Source organism: Salvelinus fontinalis, chromosome 27, assembly GCF_029448725.1.
Source record: "Salvelinus fontinalis isolate EN_2023a chromosome 27, ASM2944872v1, whole genome shotgun sequence".
Taxonomy (NCBI): domain Eukaryota; kingdom Metazoa; phylum Chordata; class Actinopteri; order Salmoniformes; family Salmonidae; genus Salvelinus; species Salvelinus fontinalis.
The window spans coordinates 33,728,567-33,753,566 of NC_074691.1; the positions used below are offsets into that span (position 1 = coordinate 33,728,567).

The 25,000-nt window shown below is 42.4% G+C and overlaps 1 protein-coding gene across 2 annotated transcripts in view; it reads right to left on the minus strand.

Moving 5' to 3' along the window:
* slc2a12 (solute carrier family 2 member 12) overlaps nt 1–4,544 on the minus strand; it is a 45,137-nt gene extending 40,593 nt beyond the window's left edge. For both annotated transcript variants that reach the window (XM_055885620.1, XM_055885619.1), the window contains exons 1-2: nt 4,283–4,544; nt 102–252 (exon numbers count right to left, since the gene is read on the minus strand). In XM_055885620.1, coding sequence (XP_055741595.1) covers nt 102–237 — 136 coding nt within the window. In that variant the 5' untranslated portion in view covers nt 238–252; nt 4,283–4,544. The remainder of the gene's footprint in view (nt 1–101; nt 253–4,282) is intronic.
* Between the last annotated feature and the right edge of the window lie 20,456 nt (nt 4,545–25,000).

Genomic DNA, 25,000 nt, shown 5'->3' on the forward strand with positions numbered 1-25,000 from the left:
TGTGTGTGTGTGTGTGTGTGTGTGTGTGTGTGCGTGCGTGCGTGCGTGCGTGTGCGTGTGTGTGTGTGTGTGTGTGTGTGTGTGTGTGTGCGACTCAGTACCTGTGGTGTTAGGTGGTGCTGCCTTCAGGCGGACATTAATTCCCAGAGTTCCGAGGTGGGACGGGTCAGAGGTCATGCTCTGTGTCTCTGTGGCGACAGGAGCGGTGGGAGGGGACATCTCAGCTGGGGGATTCATCACCTCCTACTGAGTCTGGGGAGGGGGGAAGGGGGGAGAGAGGAGAGGAGGATGAACATATAACATCATCATCAATAGACAGATGGACGTCACGCTGCAGAACCACTTCCCCCACGTATCCCGCCCTCCTCAAGAGTTCCAACCATTGCGCCGCCGAAAAAAGGCCTTCAATTACGCAAGGGGTGTCCCTTCAAGCTGAGTATTGAGTTTCAGAAATCAGGCTCAACGTTTTATTTTGACACCATTCTGTGCAGAAATGAGACCGACGACCATCTATTCTGCTGGCAATCATATTTATAGAACTGTAGTCTTCAGGCTGAAGAAGACGATTACGAGCATTTAACTACATACAGTGGCTTCAAGAAAGTATTCAGACCCTCTGGACTTGTTCCACATTGTGTTGTGTTACAGCCTGAATTCAAAATGGATTCTACACACAATACCCCATCATGACATCACAATACCCCATCATGACATCACAATACCCCATCATGACATCACAATACCCCATCATGACATCACAATACCCCATCATGACATCACAATACCCCATCATGACATCACAATACCCCATCATGACATCACAATACCCCATCATGACATCACAATACCCCATCATGACATCACAATACCACATCATGACATCACAATACCCCATCATGACATCACAATACCCCATAATGACATCACAATACCCCATCATGACATCACAATACCCCATAATGACATCACAATACCCCATCATGACATCACAATACCCCATAATGACATCACAATACCCCATCATGACATCACAATACCCCATCATGACATCACAATACCCCATAATGACATCACAATACCCCATCATGACATCACAATACCCCATAATGACATCACAATACCCCATAATGACATCACAATACCCCATCATGACATCACAATACCCCATAATGACATCACAATACCCCATAATGACATCAAGTGAAAACATGTTCCTAGAATAATTGAAAATTAAATACAGAAATATCTCATTTACATACGTAAATGGCGTGACATCAGTCAAAACACCTCGAAACAAGACATGGTATCAAGAACAAGATCAAATGAGCTGAAACGAGCCACTTACGATTCACCACATGGCAGTTTGTTGTCGTTGCTGCTAGTTATTGGGGCCATCCAGAACAACACACAACCTTCGGGCCATCCAGGACAACACACAGCCTTCGGGCCATCCAGAACAAGACACAACCTTCAGGCCATCCAGAACAACACACAGCCTTCGGGCCATCCAGGACAACACACAGCCTTCGGGCCATCCAGAACAACACACAACCTTCAGGCCATCCAGAACAACACACAGCCTTCGGGCCATCCAGAACAACACACAGCCTTCGGGCCATCCAGGACAACACACAGCCTTCGGGCCATCCAGAACAACACACAACCTTCGGGCCATCCAGGACAACACACAACCTTCGGGCCATCCAGGACAACACACAGCCTTCGGGCCATCCAGAACAACACACAACCTTCGGGCCATCCAGAACAACACACAACCTTCGGGCCATCCAGAACAACACACAGCCTTCGGGCCATCCAGAACAACACACAGCCTTCGGGCCATCCAGAACAACACACAGCCTTCGGGCCATCCAGAACAACACACAGCCTTCGGGCCATCCAGAACAACACACAGCCTTCGGGCCATCCAGAACAACACACAGCCTTCGGGCCATCCAGAACAACACACAGCCTTCGGGCCATCCAGAACAACACACAGCCTTCGGGCCATCCAGAACAACACCCATCTTTTTCCTGACATTGTCAGCTATCCCATCTACAGGGAATATTTATATATAGGTTATAGGATGTTATAGTTATAGGATGGTTATTATAGGTTACAGGATGTTATAATAGGTTATAGGATGGTTATTATAGGTTATAGGATGGTTATTATAGGTTACAGGATGGTTATTATAGGTTATAGGATGTTATAATAGGTTATAGGATGGTTATTATAGGTTATAGGATGTTATTATAGTTATAGGATGGTTATTATAGGTTATAGGATGTTATAATAGGTTATAGGATGTTATTATAGTTATATGATGGTTATTATAGGTTACAGGATGTTATAATAGGTTATAGGATGGTTATTATAGGTTATAGGATGGTTATTATAGGTTATTATAGGTTATAGGATGGTTATTATAGGTTATTATAGGTTATAGGATGGTTATTATAGGTTATAGGATGTTATTATAGGTTATAGGATGTTATTATAGGTTATAGGATGGTTATTATAGGTTACAGGATGTTATTATAGGTTACAGGATGGTTATTATAGGTTACAGGATGGTTATTATAGGTTATAGGATGGTTATTTGAGGCTGACTAGAGACGGCCCTGATCGCACTTCATTTTCTCCCATCTAAATCTCCTTTTTGCATGTTGTCTGTATACTCCATTTCAGTGGTTAACTGCAAATGTGTACAACATCAAATAAAACACAACAGAAAATGTGTTTAACGGGTTATAGACCGGCCGGTAATGACGGTTATATTTACAGTGTACGGTGGTAATAGCCAGTACCTCTCCCCAGAATAAACCTGAATGGTTGTAGCTGTTAATGCAGGGGTTTTCCTCCAGCTAAAGTTCCACAATAAAATCCACGACACTAGTATTTGTGTAAAGTCTTTCGAATTGTAATCTGTGGGTGTCACTGAGTAGGCTGAAAAAAAAATGAAAAAAAATAGGTGGAACTTAATTGGAAAACATGTGATGTGTTTCCGTCCACGGCTTAATATTTATATGGTGCGACTGAATTAATAAGAACTGACCAGATAAACACAAAACTCACTCACAAAAAGTACCAGACTCATACTTATCCACCACACATTAGCCTGTTCTCGGTTCTGTAGGCTTCAATATCATTCTCAAAGCAAAGCCAACAGATGCCTTGACTAACGTGACGGTACAGTTACTTCAAAGCAGAACAAGACTCCTCTCACCCTTCGAGTTCCTGTTAGAAGTGCTAAAAATTGAATCTCTCGTTATAAATACAGTATGAAAGACCAAAGTTATAGTTCATGTGGGAGAAAACAAAAGCATGGTAGCTTGAGGCGGAGGACCCAAGATCCATAGGTAAGGTTGTACATTGCAATATGAATGTATGAATCCGCACAATAGACTGAATTGTGAGGTGATTTCCCACGGTTAAAGTCCCGCAATAAGAGCTACTACGGTAATATTTGTAAGGCTGTATATTGCAATATAAGTATGTCCCCGTTGCAATTCTGAAGTTAAGACATTAAGACATCCAGTGTGATTTCAACCACTTTTTATTTTTGTGTCAAATTAACTAATTATTGTATTTTGTTGCATTTATATAATACCATTCAAACATTGTTTAGTATTACCAAGGACAATTGTGGCATGATTACACAATTGATCAGTTCGCATTAGTTCCAAAGGGGGGACTTATTTTTTTAAAAGACGAAACGCGGATTCCACTATTGTTGCTCACGCTAATGTTGTTTACAACACACTGGTCTCTACTGTAGTCTACTATACCTCTTACTGGTCTGTCTGGGCGGGCCACATACTCAAGATTGCCTTCAAAAGAAACTAACCGGGCCAGTGCGTAACTTCGGCTGCATTGTTGACAAGGCGTTCCACCGAGCGTTTGAATAGGATAGACCAAGAGTAAACTAGTACAGTAGTCCCGTTCCAAAACGTTAGGCTTACCCTGAACTAAACGTCTTGACTCCGGATGACATCAAATCTAATTGTATTCGTCACATGCTTCGTAAACAACAGGTGTAGTAGACTAACAGTGAAACGCTTACTTACGGGCTCTACCCAGCAACGCAGAGAGAAACAACATTAGAGAAATGATAGAAAAGTAATACCACGCAATAATACAATACGTAATGAGTAATGATAACGTAGATATATACACGTGGTACCAGTACCGAGTCGATGTGCAAGGGTACGAACGAATTGAGGTATTGATTCATATCTGAATCTGATGATTGATTGATTCGCAGTATTCATCACTTACCGGATCAACATAGAGTGCCCTGGATGCTATCTAAACCCGTCCACTTGTAGCAGTAATTCTTCTCATTTTTAAATAATAGTAAATTAGTAGTATTTTTTTTAAAACAACTCCGCTCGTCCTCCAGTTGGTACAGTACACGTTACTTGTTTTTGACCAGAGGTGCTCGGCAAGATCCGCCTACATGTTTATAACACACCAATAGAAAAACTGTAGGCCTGTCCTTGGATTTCTGTACAAGCCCGAATAACGTCCCATTGGGCATAAACTTGTTGAACCAACGTTGTTGCCACGTCATAAAAAAAAAACGATTCTATGTGATGACGAAAATGTATTGGATTTGAAAAAAAGTTATCACGGTAAACGAATTGTCATCTTTTTTTACACAATTTTTCAAAAATCTAAATCTAATTATCTGGTGCCATGTTTTGTTGATTTCAGGTTGTTGATAACTCAACTCAACCAAATATAAAGACGAAACTAGAAGTTTTAATAATATCTTTGCCCGATGGGATAGGCCTACAGTGATGTGGTGGGGTAAAACTGTGTCGAAAAACAAGTGAACTGGTTGAACGTCTTATTGTGTCATTATAAACCCATCTTCATTTGAATGCCAGTCCACAAAATCACAGATGTGTAGAACACAACAAGGGATCCGAAGTCTCTATAGAAGAGCTTGTTTTACAATCTACACTAACGATGTGTGGAAATCAGTCACATTAAGTATCGGACATTGATTGTTTATAGTTGTATGACATAATAACAGTAGATAAGAGTTCGTGCACTATTGCTATGTAATATCTATGTTATAAAATCAGAAGCCTAATAACAAAGACAATACTTTTACCCTGCTCCCCAACCCAAAAATGGACATTTATCACTGCACAGTTCTTAATAGCTCATTATTTATATTTGTATTATCTATTCATGTTTTGTTTCACTTTGTCCTGCGTGTTTGGCGTTCAGCTCTCAAGAAATGTCACTGTACCCTGTAATTACATCTGTAACCTTGTACATGTGACTATTAAACTCTGTAATCTAATCTGAAGATATACAACAAAAAAAGCTGCTTCTCCAATAAAAATCCCCGATCACATAAACGAAGTCATGGACCTGTGTGAAGCTATCCCCAATAAGGATTAGCGACAATAGTGGAATTTTGCGGTTCGCTTTCAAAATAAAAGTCCCCAATTGAAAGTGATTCAAACGGATACACGGAGGTAGGCTAATACCACATGTCATGGGTTAAACATCCCATAGGTTAGGCTGTTACAGTGCAATATGAATGTGTAATATACACAATCGAGTGACTGTTGAGGTGATTTCTCACAGTCAAAGTCCTGCAATAAGAGCTGAAATGATAATATTTGTGGAAACTTCTCACAACTGACCACATAGAAAAATGTCATTGAAAAGACGGCTATGCCTGACGTCCAATCTACTTTCAGGTTTATTAAAGTGGAAGTTGAAAATACTTATTTTTCAGGTCGTTGATTTGTTCACAATGTAATTTCAACACACTTGCAAACACATGGACACAGTATCAAACTGGTCTATGAACAATTTTATTAACAATCATACATCACTCCTGTATTCATACACAGTGTTTATTTACAACAGTGTTTATTTACAACAGTATTTATTTACAACAACAGTATTTATTTACAACAGTATTTATTTACAACAACAGTATTTATTTACAACAGTATTTATTTACAACATTATTTATTTACAACAACTGTATGTCACGTTCCTGACCTATTTATGTTAGTTTTGTGTGTTAGTTGGTCAGGACGTGAGGTTGGGTGGGCATTCTATGTTATCTGTTTCTATGTTGTTTTTGGTTTGCCTGGTATGGCTCTTGATTAGAGGCAGGTGGTTTGCGTTTGTCTCTAATTAAGAGTCATATTTAGGTAGGGCATTCTCACTTTTGTTTGTGGGTGGTTGTCTCCTGTGTCCGTGTCAATGTTTGCACCATACGGGACTGTATACGGTTTGTTCATTTCATGTAGTCTGTTCATTTCGTTCTTCACGTTGTATGTAAGTTCGTCGTTCAGGACTGTCTACTTTCGTTTTGTTATTTTGTTAGTTTATAGTGAAGTTCGTGTTTTCGTCTTGTCTTTAATAAATCATTATGTCTTCACAATCCGCTGCGCCTTGGTTCCCTCAATACTCCTCCTTTTCGGTTGAAGAGGAGGAGGATTATCGTTACAGAACCACCCACCTATCCAGAGCCAAGCAGCGGGGTAAACGGAGTAAGGGACAGCGCAAGAAGGAGGAATGGACTTGGGATGATGTATTGGACGGTAAAGGTTGCTACACATGGGAGGAGATCCTGGCTGGAAGGGATCGCCTCCCATGGGAACAGGTGGAGGCACTGAGGAGAGCAGAGGCTACTGGAGTAAAGAACCGGAGTTATGAGGGGACGCGTCTTGCACGGAAGCCCGAAAAGCCCGTGAGTAATTCCCTAAAATTTCTTGGGGGGGGGCTAAGGGGTTGTGGGCCAAGGGCAGGTAGGAGACCTGCGCCCACTTCCCAGGCTAACCGTGGAGAGCGGGAGTACGGGCAGACACCGTGTTACGCAGTAGAGCGCACGGTGTCTCCTGTACGTGTGCATAGCCCAGTGCGGGTTATTCCACCTCCCCGCACTGGTAGGGCTAGATTGGGCATTGAGCCAGGTGTCATGAGGCCGGCTCAACGCGTCTGGTCTCCAGTGCGTCTCCTCGGGCCGGCATACATGGCACCTGCCTTACGCATGGTTTCCCCGGTTCGCCTGCATAGCCCAGTGCGGGCTATTCCACCTCGCCGCACTGGCAGGGCGACCGGGAGCATTCAACCAGGTAAGGTTGGGCAGGCTCAATGCTCAAGAGAGCCAGTACGCCTGCACGGTCCGGTATTTCCAGCGCCACCTCCCCGCCCCAGCCTAGTACCTACAGTGCCTACATTACGCACTAGGCTACCAGTGCATTTCCAGAGCCCTGTTCCTCCTCCACGCACTCTCCCTGTAGTGCGTGCATCTAGCCCGGTGCCTCCAGTTCCGGCCCCACGCACTAAGCTACCAGTGCGTCTCCAGAGCCCTGTACACACTATATATTCTCCCCCTACTAATCCTGATGTGCTTGTCCTCAGCCCGGCGTCACCAGTGCCGGTACCACGCATCAGGGGTAGAGTAGGCTTTGAGGATACAGTGTGCCCTGTCCCTGCTCCCCGCACTAGTAGGAAGGTGCTTATCATTAGCACGGTGCCTCCAGTTCCGGCACCACGCACCAGGTCTACAGTGCGCCATATCCGGCCAGAGCCATCCGTCTCACCAGCGCCATCTGAGCCATCCGTCTCCCCAGCGCCATCTGAGCCATCCGTCTCCCCAGCGCCATCTGAGCCATCCGTCTCCCCAGCGCCATCTGAGCCATCCGTCTGCCAGGAGCCTGCAAAGCCGCCCGTCTGCCATGAGCCTGCAAAGCCGCCCGTCTGCCATGAGCCTACAGAGCCGTCAGCCAGACAGGAGCCGCTAGAGCCATCAGCCAGACAGGAGCCGCTAGAGCCGTCAGCCAGACAGGATCTGCCAGAGCCGCCAACCAGACAGGATCTGCCAGAGCCGCCAACCAGACAGGATCTGCCAGAGCCGCCAACCAGACAGGATCTGCCAGAGCCGCCAACCAGACAGGATCTGCCAGAGCCGCCAACCAGACAGGATCTGCCAGAGCCGCCAACCAGACAGGATCTGCCAGAGCCGCCAACCAGACAGGATCTGCCAGAGCCGCCAACCAGACAGGATCTGCCAGAGCCGCCAGCGAGCCATGAGCAGCCAGAACCGCCAGAGAGCCATGAGCAGCCAGAGCCGTCAGAGAGCCATGAGCAGCCAGAGCCGTCAGAGAGCCATGAGCAGCCAGAGCCGTCAGAGCGCCATGAGCAGCCAGAGCCGTCAGAGCGCCATGAGCGTCGAGAGCCGTCAGAGCGCCATGAGCGTCGTGAGCCGTCAGCCTGCCATGAGCGTCGAGAGCCGTCAGCCTGCCATGAGCGTCGTGAGTCGTCAGTCAGCCATGAGCTGCCCTTCAGCCTGAAAAGGCTAGATACCCAGAACTGCCCATCAGTCCAGAGCTGTCTCTCTGTCCGGAGCTGCCTTTCAGTCCGGAGTTGCCCCTCTATCCTGATCTCCCTCTCTATCTTTATCTACATCTATAGTCTTATCTATCCCTCTGTCTTGGTTTATCTCTCTGTCCCGGTATTGTCACTATTAGATTTGTTATTAGGAGGATTTTGTGGGGGAAGTAAGAGGGTGGACATTCTTGAAGGGAGGGGGCTAGGATGGATTATGGTGGGATGGGAACCGCGCCCGGAGCCTGAGCCACCACCGTGGTTAGATGCCCACCCAGACCCTCCCCTAGACTTTGTGCTGGTGCGTCCGGAGTTCGCACCTTGTGGGGGGGGTACTGTCACGTTCCTGACCTATTTATGTTAGTTTTGTGTGTTAGTTGGTCAGGACGTGAGGTTGGGTGGGCATTCTATGTTATCTGTTTCTATGTTGTTTTTGGTTTGCCTGGTATGGCTCTTGATTAGAGGCAGGTGGTTTGCGTTTGTCTCTAATTAAGAGTCATATTTAGGTAGGGCATTCTCACTTTTGTTTGTGGGTGGTTGTCTCCTGTGTCCGTGTCAATGTTTGCACCATACGGGACTGTATACGGTTTGTTCATTTCATGTAGTCTGTTCATTTCGTTCTTCACGTTGTATGTAAGTTCGTCGTTCAGGACTGTCTACTTTCGTTTTGTTATTTTGTTAGTTTATAGTGAAGTTCGTGTTTTCGTCTTGTCTTTAATAAATCATTATGTCTTCACAATCCGCTGCGCCTTGGTTCCCTCAATACTCCTCCTTTTCGGTTGAAGAGGAGGAGGATTATCGTTACACTGTATTTATTTACAACAGTATTTATTTACAACAACAGTATTTATTTACAACAGTATTTATTTACAACAGTATTTATTTACAACAGTATTTATTTACAACAACAGTATTTATTTACAACAACAGTATTTATTTACAACAGTATTTATTTACAACAACAGTATTTATTTACAACAGTATTTATTTACAACATTATTTATTTACAACAACTGTATTTATTTACAACTGTATTTATTTACAACAGTATTTATTTACAACAACAGTATTTATTTACAACAGTATTTATTTACAACAGTATTTATTTACAACAGTATTTATTTACAACAGTATTTATTTACAACAGTATTTATTTACAACAGTATTTATTTACAACAGTATTTATTTACAACAGTATTTATTTACAACAGTATTTATTTACAACAGTATTTATTTACAACAGTATTTATTTACAACAACAGTATTTATTTACAACAGTATTTATTTACAACAGTATTTATTTACAACAGTATTTATTTACAACAGTATTTATTTACAACAACAGTATTTATTTACAACAGTATTTATTTACAACAGTATTTATTTACAACAGTATTTATTTACAACAGTATTTATTTACAACAGTATTTATTTACAACAGTATTTATTTACAACAGTATTTATTTACAACAGTATTTATTTACAACGGTATTTATTTACAACGGTATTTATTTACAACGGTATTTATTTACAACGGTATTTATTTACAACGGTATTTATTTACAACGGTATTTATTTACAACAGTATTTATTTACAACAGTATTTATTTACAACAGTATTTATTTACAACAGTATTTATTTACAACAGTATTTATTTACAACAGTATTTATTTACAACAGTATTTATTTACAACAGTATTTATTTACAACAGTATTTATTTACAACAGTATTTATTTACAACAGTATTTATTTACAACAGTATTTATTTACAACAGTATTTATTTACAACAGTATTTATTTACAACAGTATTTATTTACAACAGTATTTATTTACAACAGTATTTATTTACAACAGTATTTATTTACAACAGTATTTATTTACAACAGTATTTATTTACAACAGTATTTATTTACAACAGTATTTATTTACAACAGTATTTATTTACAACAGTATTTATTTACAACAGTATTTATTTACAACAGTATTTATTTACAACAGTATTTATTTACAACAGTATTTATTTACAACATTATTTATTTACAACAGTATTTATTTACAACAGTATTTATTTACAACAACATTATTTATTTACAACATTATTTATTTACAACAGTATTTATTTACAACAGTATTTATTTACAACAGTATTTATTTACAACAGTATTTATTTACAACAGTATTTATTTACAACAGCATTTATTTACAACAGTATTTATTTACAACAGTATTTAAATCACTCAAATCACCTCAAACATCCAGCACGACTAATTCCTAATTCCTATGCTTCCTGGCTGATGTTTTGGTCACTTTTGAATGCTGGCGGTGCTCTCACTCTAGTGGTAGCATGAGACGGAGTCTACAACCCACACAAGTGGCTCAGGTAGTGCAGCTCATCCAGGATGGCACATCAATGCGAGCTGTGGCAAGAAGGTTTGCTGTGTCTGTCAGCGTAGTGTCCAGAGCATGGAGGCGCTACCAGGAGACAGGCCAGTACATCAGGAGACGTGGAGGAGGCCGTAGGAGGGCAACAACCCAGCAGCAGGACCGCTACCTCCGCCTTTGTGCAAGGAGGTGCACTGCCAGAGCCCTGCAAAATGACCTCCAGCAGGCCACAAATGTGCATGTGTCTGCTCAAGCGGTCAGAAACAGACTCCATGAGGGTGGTATGAGGGCCCGACGTCCACAGGTGGGGGTTGTGCTTACAGCCCAACATCGTGCAGGACGTTTGGCATTTGCCAGACAACACCAAGATTGGCAAATTCGCCACTGGGGCCCTGTGCTCTTCACAGATGAAAGCAGGTTCACACTGAGCACATGAGCACATGTGACAGACGTGACAGAGTCTGGAGACGCCGTGGAGAACGTTCTGCTGCCTGCAACATCCTCCAGCATGACCGGTTTGGCGGTGGGTCAGTCATGGTGTGGGGTGGGGTGGCATTTCTTTGTGGGGCCGCACAGCCCTCCATGTGCTCGCCCCCCCCCCCCATCCATGGTAGGCTACAATGGTAAACACCTCCCCATGGTAGACTACAATGGTTAACACCTCCCCATGGTAGGCTGCAATGGTAAACACCTCCCCATGGTAGGCTACAATGGTAAACACCCCCCCCCCCATGGTAGGCTCTGAGTCTGTGTTGATTATGATTCTGCTATCTCTTACATATCCCAGCTCTGAGTCTGTGTTGATTATGATTCTGCTATCTCTTACATATCCCAGCTCTGAGTCTGGGGTTGATTATCATTCTGCTATCTCTTACATATCCCAGCTCTGAGTCTGGCTCAGCTCCTGATTTCCGGGCCACTGAAGCAGCCTGGGATGGTACTGCCTGATAGGGTACAGTCTGCCCTTTGACCTCTTGAGGAAGATCCAATCAAATTGTATTGGTCACATACACATGGTTAGCAGATGTTAATGCGAGTGTAGAGAAATGATTGTGCTTCTAGTTCTGACCGTGCAGTAATATCTAACAAGTAATCTAACAATTTCACAACTACTACCTTATACACACAAGTGTAAAGAGATGGAATAAGAATATGTACATGTAAATACATGAATGAGCGATGGCCGTGCGGCAAAGGCAAGATGCAGTAGACGGTATAGAATACAGTACATACATATGAGATGAGTAATGTAGGGTATGTAAACATTATATAAAGTGGCATGTGAGGGCTTTTGGTGCCAAGCCAAATTTCTTCAGCCTCCTGAGGTTGAAGAGGCGTTGCTGTCTGTGTGGGTGGACCGGTTCAGTTTGACCCAATCTGTCGTCAAGCGGCTCCATGTCTTCATCAAGACAGTAGAGTCTTTCAGTGAGAGCAGCTCCTTGGTAATCCCGTGGGGAAATAAACACTGAACACACACCCTTCCCTGTGTCCTAGCAACAGGACTCATAACGAGGCGGTCTACTGTATGGGGTGCATCTCAATAGTCTAAAGTGGCTTCCTCTACCTCCTTTCTTTCACTGTCACTGATCTGAACAGCAGACAGGTCAAAGCATTATGGTATTTGTTTTCACCCGTCCAGTTCTTTCAGATCAGTATTACAGAACAGAACAAAGTGACAGTGAGTCAGCTCAGACTATTGAGATGCACCCTAAACCTTGGGTTCACACTATTGAGATGCACCCTAAACCTGGGTTCACACTATTGAGATGCACCCTAAACCTGGGTTCAGACTATTGAGATGCACCCTAAACCTGGGTTCACACTATTGAGATGCACCCTAAACCTGGGTTCAGACTATTGAGATGCACCCTAAACCTTGGGTTCACACTATTGAGATGCACCCTAAACCTGGGTTCAGACTATTGAGATGCACCCTAAACCTGGGTTCAGACTATTGAGATGCACCCTAAACCTGGGTTCACACTATTGAGATGCACCCTAAACCTGGGATCACACTATTGAGATGCACCCTAAACCTGGGTTCACACTATTGAGATGCACCCTAAACCTGGGGTTCACACTGTTGAGATGCACCCTAAACCTGGGTTCAGACTATTGAGATGCACCCTAAACCTGGGCTCAGACTATTGAGATGCACCCTAAACCTGGGATCAGACTATTGAGATGCACCCTAAACCTGGGGTTCACACTGTTGAGATGCACCCTAAACCTGGGTTCACACTATTGAGATGCACCCTAAACCTGGGTTCAGACTATTGAGATGCACCCTAAACCTGGGTTCACACTATTGAGATGCACCCTAAACCTCTGGTTCACACTATTGAGATGCACCCTAAACCTGGGTTCACACTATTGAGATGCACCCTAAACCTGGGGTTCAGACTATTGAGATGCACCCTAAACCTGGGTTCACACTATTGAGATGCACCCTAAACCTGGGTTCACACTATTGAGATGCACCCTAAACCTGCGTTCAGACTATTGAGATGCACCCTAAACCTGGGTTCCCACTATTGAGATGCACCCTAAACCTGGGTTCAGACTATTGAGATGCACCCTAAACCTGGGTTCACACTATTGAGATGCACCCTAAACCTGGGTTCACACTATTGAGATGCACCCTAAACCTGGGTTCACACTATTGAGATGCACCCTAAACCTGGGGTTCAGACTATTGAGATGCACCCTAAACCTCCGGTTCAGACTATTGAGATGCACCCTAAACCTCCGGTTCAGACTATTGAGATGCACCCTAAACCTGGGGTTCAGACTATTGAGATGCACCCTAAACCTGGGTCCAGACTATTGAGATGCACCCTAAACCTGGGGTTCACACTATTGAGATGCACCCTAAACCTTTGGTTCAGACTATTGAGATGCACCCTAAACCTGGGCTCAGACTATTGAGATGCACCCTAAACCTCGGGTTCACACTATTGAGATGCACCCTAAACCTGGGCTCAGACTGTTGAGATGCACCCTAAACCTGGGTTCACACTATTGAGATGCACCCTAAACCTGGGTTCACACTATTGAGATGCACCCTAAACCTGGGGTTCAGACTATTGAGATGCACCCTAAACCTGGGTTCACACTATTGAGATGCACCCTAAACCTGGGATCACACTATTGAGATGCACCCTAAACCTGGGTTCACACTATTGAGATGCACCCTAAACATGGGTTCACACTATTGAGATGCACCCTAAACCTGGGGTTCACACTATTGAGATGCACCCTAAACCTGGGTTCAGACTATTGAGATGCACCCTAAACCTGGGTTCAGACTATTGAGATGCACCCTAAACCTGGGTTCAGACTATTGAGATGCACCCTAAACCTGGGTTCAGACTATTGAGATGCACCCTAAACCTCTGGTTCAGACTATTGAGATGCACCCTAAACCTGGGGTTCAGACTATTGAGATGCACCCTAAACCTGGGTTCAGACTATTGAGATGCACCCTAAACCTGGGTTCAGACTATTGAGATGCACCCTAAACCTGGGTTCACACTGTTGAGATGCACCCTAAACCTGGGTTCACACTATTGAGATGCACCCTAAACCTGGGTTCAGACTATTGAGATGCACCCTAAACCTGGGTTCACACTATTGAGATGCACCCTAAACCTCTGGTTCAGACTATTGAGATGCACCCTAAACCTGGGGTTCAGACTATTGAGATGCACCCTAAACCTGGGGTTCAGACTATTGAGATGCACCCTAAACCTGGGTTCAGACTATTGAGATGCACCCTAAACCTGGGCTCAGACTATTGAGATGCACCCTATACCTGGGTTCACACTATTGAGATGCACCCTAAACCTCTGGTTCAGACTATTGAGATGCACCCTAAACCTCGGGTTCAGACTATTGAGATGCACCCTAAACCTGGGTTCACACTATTGAGATGCACCCTAAACCTGGGTTCACACTATTGAGATGCACCCTAAACCTGGGGTTCAGACTATTGAGATGCACCCTAAACCTGGGTTCACACTATTGAGATGCACCCTAAACCTGGGTTCACACTATTGAGATGCACCCTAAACCTGCGTTCAGACTATTGAGATGCACCCTAAACCTGGGTTCACACTATTGAGATGCACCCTAAACCTGGGTTCAGACTATTGAGATGCACCCTAAACCTGGGTTCACACTATTGAGATGCACCCTAAACCTGGGTTCACACTATTGAGATGCACCCTAAACCTGGGTTCACACTATTGAGATGCACCCTAAACCTGGGTTCACACTATTGAGATGCACCCTAAACCTGCGTTCACACTATTGAGGGGAAAGGACCTTACTGTTCTGTTCCTCCAGCTTGGCTCCGTTGATACTAACCACCATCATCCCCACTCACACGCACTACACGGCTGATCCCTCCCAGCATGCACTGCAGCAGCTCTAACAAGGGGAAGGACATCAGGGTCGTGATCGTAAGCATCAAACAGAATAAAACAGACGTCAACAAGGCGGTAATACATGGACGTGTCCCATAACAAAACGCTCATTCTTGTTTTTCTAGGATTTTTTAACATTATAATTTCCTCGAACACAACCCAGAGTTGGACAGGTCAGAAAGTAGTGAGAACAGCTCTGACTGTATGACACAATCCTCTATTGTAGTGATGGAGGTGTTACCTGAGACTAGTCCTGTATATAATACTGTGTTGTAGTGTTACCTGAGACTAGTCCTGTATATAATACTGTGTTGTAGTGTTGGAGGTGTTACCTGAGACTAGTCCTGTATATAATACTGTATTGTAGTTTTGGAGGTGTTACCTGAGACTAGTCCTGTATATAATACTGTATTGTAGTGATGGAGGTGTTACTTGAGACTAGTCCTGTATATAATACTGTATTGTACTGTTGGAGGTGTTACCTGAGACTAGTCCTGTATATAATACTGTATTGTAGTGTTGTAGTGTTACCTGAGACTAGTCCTGTATATAATACTGTGTTGTAGTGTTGGAGGTGTTACCTGAGACTAGTCCTGTATATAATACTGTATTGTACTGTTGGAGGTGTTACCTGAGACTAGTCCTGTATATAATACTGTATTGTAGTGTTGTAGTGTTACCTGAGACTAGTCCTGTATATAATACTGTGTTGTAGTGTTGGAGGTGTTACCTGAGACTAGTCCTGTATATAATACTGTATTGTAGTTTTGGAGGTGTTACCTGAGACTAGTCCTGTATATAATACTGTATTGTAGTGATGGAGGTGTTACTTGAGACTAGTCCTGTATATAATACTGTGTTGTAGTGTTGTAGTGTTACCTGAGACTAGTCCTGTATATAATACTGTATTGTAGTGGTGGAGGTGTTACCTGAGACTAGTCCTGTATATAATACTGTATTGTAGTGGTGGAGGTGTTACCTGAGACTAGTCCTGTATATAATACTGTGTTGTAGTGTTACCTGAGACTAGTCCTGTATATAATACTGTGTTGTAGTGTTACCTGAGACTAGTCCTGTATATAATACTGTATTGTAGTGTTACCTGAGACTAGTCCTGTATATAATACTGTGTTGTAGTGTTACCTGAGACTAGTCCTGTATATAATACTGTATTGTAGTGTTACCTGAGACTAGTCCTGTATATAATACTGTATTGTAGTGGTGGAGGTGTTACCTGAGACTAGTCCTGTATATAATACTGTGTTGTAGTGTTACCTGAGACTAGTCCTGTATATAATGCTGTATTGTAGTGTTACCTGAGACTAGTCCTGTATATAATACTGTGTTGTAGTGTTGTAGTGTTACCTGAGACTAGTCCTGTATATAATACTGTATTGTAGTGGTGGAGGTGTTACCTGAGACTAGTCCTGTATATAATACTGTGTTGTAGTGTTACCTGAGACTAGTCCTGTATATAATACTGTGTTGTAGTGTTACCTGAGACTAGTCCTGTATATAATACTGTATTGTAGTGTTACCTGAGACTAGTCCTGTATATAATACTGTGTTGTAGTGTTGGAGGTGTTACCTGAGACTAGTCCTGTATATAATACTGTATTGTAGTGATGGAGGTGTTACCTGAGACTAGTCCTGTATATAATACTGTGTTGTAGTGTTACCTGAGACTAGTCCTGTATATAATACTGTGTTGTAGTGTTGGAGGTGTTACCTGAGACTAGTCCTGTATATAATACTGTGTTGTAGTGTTGGAGGTGTTATCTGAGACTAGTCCTGTATATAATACTGTATTGTAGTGTTACCTGAGACTAGTCCTGTATATAATACTGTGTTGTAGTGTTACCTGAGACTAGTCCTGTATATAATACTGTATTGTAGTGATGGAGGTGTTACCTGAGACTAGTCCTGTATATAATACTGTGTTGTAGTGTTACCTGAGACTAGTCCTGTATATAATACTGTATTGTAGTGTTGTAGTGTTACCTGAGACTAGTCCTGTATATAATACTGTATTGTAGTGTTACCTGAGACTAGTCCTGTATATAATACTGTGTTGTAGTGGTGGAGGTGTTACCTGAGACTAGTCCTGTATATAATACTGTGTTGTAGTGTTGGAGGTGTTACCTGAGACTAGTCCTGTATATAATACTGTGTTGTAGTGTTGGAGGTGTTACCTGAGACTAGTCCTGTATATAATACTGTATTGTAGTGTTGGAGGTGTTACCTGAGACTAGTACTGTATATAATACTGTGTTGTAGTGTTGGAGGTGTTACCTGAGACTAGTCCTGTATATAATACTGTGTTGTAGTGTTACCTGAGACTAGTCCTGTATATAATACTGTATTGTAGTGATGGAGGTGTTACCTGAGACTAGTCCTGTATATAATACTGTATTGTAGTGTTGGAGGTGTTACCTGAGACTAGTCCTGTACATAATACTGTGTTGTAGTGTTACCTGAGACTAGTCCTGTATATAATACTGTATTGTAGTGTTGGAGGTGTTACCTGAGACTAGTCCTGTATATAATACTGTGTTGTAGTGTTACCTGAGACTAGTCCTGTATATAATACTGTGTTGTAGTGTTGGAGGTGTTACCTGAGACTAGTCCTGTATATAATACTGTGTTGTAGTGGTGGAGGTGTTACCTGAGACTAGTCCTGTATATAATACTGTATTGTAGTGGTGGAGGTGTTACCTGAGACTAGTCCTGTATATAATACTGTGTTGTAGTGGTGGAGGTGTTACCTGAGACTAGTCCTGTATATAATACTGTATTGTAGTGTTGGAGGTGTTACCTGAGACTAGTCCTCTATATAATACTGTGTTGTAGTGTTACCTGAGACTAATCCTGTATATAATACTGTATTGTAGTGTTGGAGGTGTTACCTGAGACTAGTCCTGTATATAATACTGTGTTGTAGTGGTGGAGGTGTTACCTGAGACTAGTCCTGTATATAATACTGTGTTGTAGTGTTACCTGAGACTAGTCCTGTATATAATACTGTGTTGTAGTGTTGGAGGTGTTACCTGAGACTAGTCCTGTATATAATACTGTGTTGTAGTGGTGGAGGTGTTACCTGAGACTAGTCCTGTATATAATACTGTATTGTAGTGTTGGAGGTGTTACCTGAGACTAGTCCTGTATATAATACTGTGTTGTAGTGTTACCTTAGACTAGTCCTGTATATAATACTGTATTGTAGTGTTGTAGTGTTATCTGAGACTAGTCCTGTATATAATACTGTATTGTAGTGATGGAGGTGTTACCTGAGACTAGTCCTGTATATAATACTGTGTTGTAGTGTTGGAGGTGTTACCTGAGACTAGTCATGTATATAATACTGTGTTGTAGTGTTACCTGAGACTAGTCCTGTATATAATACTGTATTGTAGTGTTGGAGGTGTTACCTGCGACTAGTCCTGTATATAATACTGTGTTGTAGTGTTACCTGAGACTAGTCCTGTATATAATACTGTATTGTAGTGTTACCTGAGACTAGTCCTGTATATAATACTGTGTTGTAGTGTTGGAGGTGTTACCTGAGACTAGTCCTGTATATAATACTGTGTTGTAGTGTTGGAGGTGTTACCTGAGACTAGTCCTGTATATAATACTGTGTTGTAGTGTTGGAGGTGTTACCTGAGACTAGTCCTGTATATAATACTGTGTTGTAGTGTTGGAGGTGTTACCTGAGACTAGTCCTGTATATAATACTGAGTTGTAGTGATGGAGGTGTTACCTGAGACTAGTCCTGTATATAATACTGTGTTGTAGTGGTGGAGGTGTTACCTGAGACTAGTCCTGTATATAATACTGTGTTGTAGTGTTACCTGAGACTAGTCCTGTATATAATACTGTATTGTAGTGTTGGAGGTGTTACCTGAGACTAGTCCTGTATATAATACTGTATTGTAGTGTTACCTGAGACTAGTCCTGTATATAATACTGTATTGTAGTGATGGAGGTGTTACCTGAGACTAGTCCTGTATATAATACTGTGTTGTAGTGTTGGAGGTGTTACCTGAGACTAGTCCTGTATATAATACTGTATTGTAGTGTTGGAGGTGTTATATGAGACTAGTCCTGTATATAATACTGTATTGTAGTGTTGGAGGTGTTACCTGAGACTAGTCCTGTATATAATACTGTGTTGTAGTGTTACCTGAGACTAGTCCTGTATATAATACTGTGTTGTAGTGTTGGAGGTGTTACCTGAGACTAGTCCTGTATATAATACTGTGTTGTAGTGGTGGAGGTGTTACCTGAGACTAGTCCTGTATATAATACTGTGTTGTAGTGTTGGAGGTGTTACCTGAGATTAGTCCTGTATATAATACTGTGTTGTAGTGTTATCTGAGACTAGTCCTGTATATAATACTGTGTTGTAGTGGTGGAGGTGTTACCTGAGACTAGTCCTGTATATAATACTGTGTTGTAGTGTTGGAGGTGTTACCTGAGACTAGTCCTGTATATAATACTGTGTTGTAGTGTTGTAGTGTTACCTGAGACTAGTCCTGTATATAATACTGTTTTGTAGTGTTGGAGGTGTTACCTGAGACTAGTCCTGTATATAATACTGTGTTGTAGTGTTACCTGAGACTAGTCCTGTATATAATACTGTATTGTAGTGATGGAGGTGTTACCTGAGACTAGTCCTGTATATAATACTGTGTTGGAGTGGTGGAGGTGTTACCTGAGACTAGTCCTGTATATAATACTGTGTTGTAGTGTTACCTGAGACTAGTCCTGTATATAATACTGTGATGTAGTGTTACCTGAGACTAGTCCTGTATATAATACTGTATTTTAGTGATGGAGGTGTTACCTGAGATTAGTCCTGTATATAATACTGTATTGTAGTGTTGGAGGTGTTACCTGAGACTAGTCCTGTATATAATACTGTGTTGTAGTGTTGGAGGTGTTACCTGAGACTAGTCCTGTATATAATACTGTGTTGTAGTGTTACCTGAGACTAGTCCTGTATATAATACTGTATTGTAGTGTTACCTGAGACTAGTCCTGTATATAATACTGTATTGTATTGTTGGAGGTGTTATCTGAGACTAGTCCTGTATATAATACTGTGTTGTAGTGGTGGAGGTGTTACCTGAGACTAGTCCTGTATATAATACTGTGTTGTAGTGGTGGAGGTGTTACCTGAGACTAGTCCTGTATATAGTACTGTGTTTGTAGTGTTATCTGAGACTAGTCCTGTATATAATACTGTGTTGGAGTGTTGGAGGTGTTATCTGAGACTAGTCCTGTATATAATACTGTGTTGTAGTGGTGGAGGTGTTATCTGAGACTAGTCCTGTATATAATACTGTGTTGTAGTGTTACCTGAGACTAGTCCTGTATATAATACTGTGTTGTAGTGGTGGAGGTGTTACCTGAGACTAGTCCTGTATATAATACTGTATTGTAGTGTTGGAGGTGTTACCTGAGACTAGTCCTGTATATAATACTGTATTGTAGTGTTGGAGGTGTTACCTGAGACTAGTCCTGTATATAATACTGTGTTGTAGTGGTGGAGGTGTTACCTGAGACTAGTCCTGTATATAATACTGTATTGTAGTGATGGAGGTGTTACCTGAGACTAGTCCTGTATATAATACTGTGTTGTAGTGTTACCTGAGACTAGTCCTGTATATAATACTGTGTTGTAGTGTTACCTGAGACTAGTCCTGTATATAATACTGTATTGTAGTGATGGAGGTGTTACCTGAGACTAGTCCTGTATATAATACTGTGTTGTAGTGTTGGAGGTGTTACCTGAGACTAGTCCTGTATATAATACTGTGTTGTAGTGTTACCTGAGACTAGTCCTGTATATAATACTGTGTTGTAGTGTTACCTGAGACTAGTCCTGTATATAATACTGTATTGTAGTGGTGGAGGTGTTACCTGAGACTAGTCCTGTATATAATACTGTGTTGTAGTGTTGGAGGTGTTACCTGAGACTAGTCCTGTATATAATACTGTATTGTAGTGTTGGAGGTGTTACCTGAGACTAGTCCTGTATATAATACTGTATTGTAGTGATGGAGGTGTTACCTGAGACTAGTCCTGTATATAATACTGTGTTGTAGTGGTGGAGGTGTTACCTGAGACTAGTCCTGTATATAATACTGTATTGTAGTGTTACCTGAGACTAGTCCTGTATATAATACTGTATTGTAGTGTTGGAGGTGTTACCTGAGACGGGTCCTGTATATAATACTGTGTTGTAGTGTTACCTGAGACTAGTCCTGTATATTATACTGTATTGTAGTGTTGGAGGTGTTACCTGAGACTAGTCCTGTATATAATACTGTGTTGTAGTGATGGAGGTGTTATCTGAGACTAGTCCTGTATATAATACTGTGTTGTAGTGTTACCTGAGACTAGTCCTGTATATAATACTGTATTGTAGTGTTGGAGGTGTTACCTGTGACTAGTCCTGTATATAATACTGTGTTGTAGTGGTGGAGGTGTTACCTGAGACTAGTCCTGTATATAATACTGTATTGTAGTGTTGGAGGTGTTACCTGAGACTAGTCCTGTATATAATACTGTGTTGTAGTGTTACCTGAGACTAGTCCTGTATATAATACTGTATTGTAGTGTTGGAGGTGTTACCTGTGACTAGTCCTGTATATAATACTGTGTTGTAGTGGTGGAGGTGTTACCTGAGACTAGTCCTGTATATTATACTGTATTGTAGTGTTGGAGGTGTTACCTGAGACTAGTCCTGTATATAATACTGTGTTGTAGTGTTGGAGGTGTTATATCTGCATCACTTAGCAGTCTCACACACAGCACCAGAGCTCTGTATATCAGCATCACATACAGCTGCTGCTCCAGAGGGGGTTGGCCCTGACACAGAGACTGCAGCAGCTGGACACAGTCACACACACACACACACACACAGTCACAAACATTGGCATAAATCCAAATATATCATCACAACATTAAAGACTTGGTTGTAAACTCACCTGTATAAGTAGTGTCCCCTCCCTGTGCTGAGTACAAGTAGTGTCTTCTCCCTGTGCTGAGTACGAGTAGTGTCCTCTCCCTGTGCTGAGTACGAGTAGTGTCTTCTCCCTGTGCTGAGTACGAGTAGTGTCTTCTCCCTGTGCTGAGTACGAGTAGTGTCTTCTCCCTGTGCTGAGTACGAGTAGTGTCTTCTCCCTGTGCTGAGTACGAGTAGTGTCCTCTCCCTGTGTTGAGTACGAGTAGTGTCTTCTCCCTGTGCTGAGTATGAGTAGTGTCTTCTCCCTGTGCTGAGTACAAATAGTGTCCCCTCCCTGTGCTGAGTACGAGTAGTGTCCCCTCCCTGTGCTGAGTACGAGTAGTGTCCTCTCCCTGTGCTGAGTACGAGTAGTGTCCTCTCCCTGTGCTGAGTACGAGTAGTGTCTTCTCCCTGTGCTGAGTACGAGTAGTGTCCTCTCCCTGTGCTGAGTACGAGTAGTGTCCCCTCCCTGTGCTGAGTACGAGTAGTGTCCCCTCCCTGTGCTGAGTACGAGTAGTGTCCCCTCCCTGTGCTGAGTACGAGTAGTGTCCCCTCCCTGTGCTGAGTACGAGTAGTGTCCCCTCCCTGTGCTGAGTACGAGTAGTGTCCCCTCCCTGTGCTGAGTACGAGTAGTGTCCCCTCCCTGTGCTGAGTACGAGTAGTGTCCCCTCCCTGTGCTGAGTATAAATAGTGTCCCCTCCCTGAGGACAAGTAGTGTCCTCTCCTTGTCCTGAGCCAGGTAGCCCAGAAGAATCCTGAAAACACCAGTCTGGGAATGAAGTTAAAGACTTAAAATCCAACAATGATAAATTGACTAGACTCATAGTACAGAATGAATGACTGACTGTCCAGTTCACCATCTCACCTCATACTGTATTGGAGCAGCAGCAGCTGACTGCCCGGTTCAACGTCAGTTCACGTCTCACCTCATACTGTATTGGAGCAGCAGCAGCTGACTGCCCGGTTCAACGTCAGTTCACGTCTCACCTCATACTGTTTTGGAGCAGCAGCAGCTGACTGCCCGGTTCAACGTCAGTTCACCGTCTCACCTCATACTGTATTGGAGCAGCAGCAGCTGACTGCCCGGTTCAACGTCAGTTCACCGTCTCACCTCATACTGTATTGGAGCAGCAGCAGCTGACTGCCCGGTTCAACGTCAGTTCACCGTCTCACCTCATACTGTATTGGAGCAGCAGCAGCTGACTGCCCGGTTCAACGTCAGTTCACCGTCTCACCTCATACTGTATTGGAGCAGCAGCAGCTGACTGCCCGGTTCAACGTCAGTTCACCGTCTCACCTCATACTGTATTGGAGCAGCAGCAGTATTCTTTAAGAATGTAGTGAAGTATAAGTTGCCCCAAAAAATTATAATAAAGTACAGCTGCCCCCAAAAACTTGTTGTGATGTGTGTTTTGTCCTATAGTTATATTTTATAATTGTTTTCATTTTAAATCCCAGCCCCCGTCCCCGCAGGAGGCCTTTTGGTAGGCCTTCATTGTAAATAAGAACTTGTTCTTAACTGACTTGACTAGTTAAATAAAGGTTAAATAAATAAAAAATAACTTAAGTATTTATATTTAAGTATTTTACACCACAGAGAGCTTGTCAGTGGAATATAACCAAATTAAATATTTCCCCCCCGTATAAACACACATATATAGCGTTTTGGAATGAAAATTCTTCAGAAGTATTTTATGTTGTAACGTCAGCTATGCAAAAACCCAACTGTTAACTTCTGTAACAGCCCACCAACACCATGCTAATCTGTGAGAAAAAACATTCCAAAAGCAGAAATGGGAGCTTTGGCATGGCAACATATAGGAAAACCTTTTCAGTTGGTATTATTCCACCATGAGTTATTAACATTCTGCCTCTGGTACGACAATAACATCACTAGCCTGCTATTACAGTTGTCACTCAGTAATAAAATGAGGTGCATCACCGCCTGGTAAGGAGAATGCGCAGGTCTCTCAGTGTGGAACTGCATTTGTCAGTGAGCGTGACACAGACATAGGGTGAAAGTTTAAACAATTTTGGACCCGATTCATGATTTTGCGCGCTTCAAACACGTTTGACTAGCGAACTGATACAAACGGTGCAGTAATATTATGTATTCGTGCAGGTTTTGTGCACCAACAGTAGGTACCTTCAGCCAACCTCATACCCTTCTCTGTAGCTCCATATTCGGGATGACTATTTTTTGGGGGGCGAAATAGCCCATCATTCGCCGTCACGTGAGTGGGTGTGTTCTTTGAGTGTCACTGAGTAGACTGATTTCATTGATGCAACATCCATAGGTTAGTAGGCCATACAGTACATATAAATATGCCCCCAATGCAATTATTTAGTCTAACACAGCCGCAGTGCGATTTCAACAGATTTCTTTTGGTTTCAAATTAACAAATGATTGTCTTTTGTTTAATATGTAAATATAACATTCCGAACTTGTTTAGCATTATATAGTCCAAATATGGCATGATTCCACTATTTGTATCCGTTTGAATCCCTTTCAAATGGGGGACTTTTATTTTGAAGGCAAACCACATAATTTCACGATTGTGACTCATGCTTATTGTGGCTAGCTTCACAGGTACGTCATGGCGCGGTTGAGTAGCTAAGCTCCTGCGCAGAAACACGTCATCGGGTCAAGCTGTCGTCTCAGGCGGTTATGCGCATGAGCAGTCCGTCAAAAATCTAAAAGTTGTCTTTGACGTGGTTGGCTTAATAACATGTTCAAATACCTAAGAAAATTGTCTCGAATCTAGGTCGTGTCTTTAGATTTCGGGAAAATTAATAACTAAG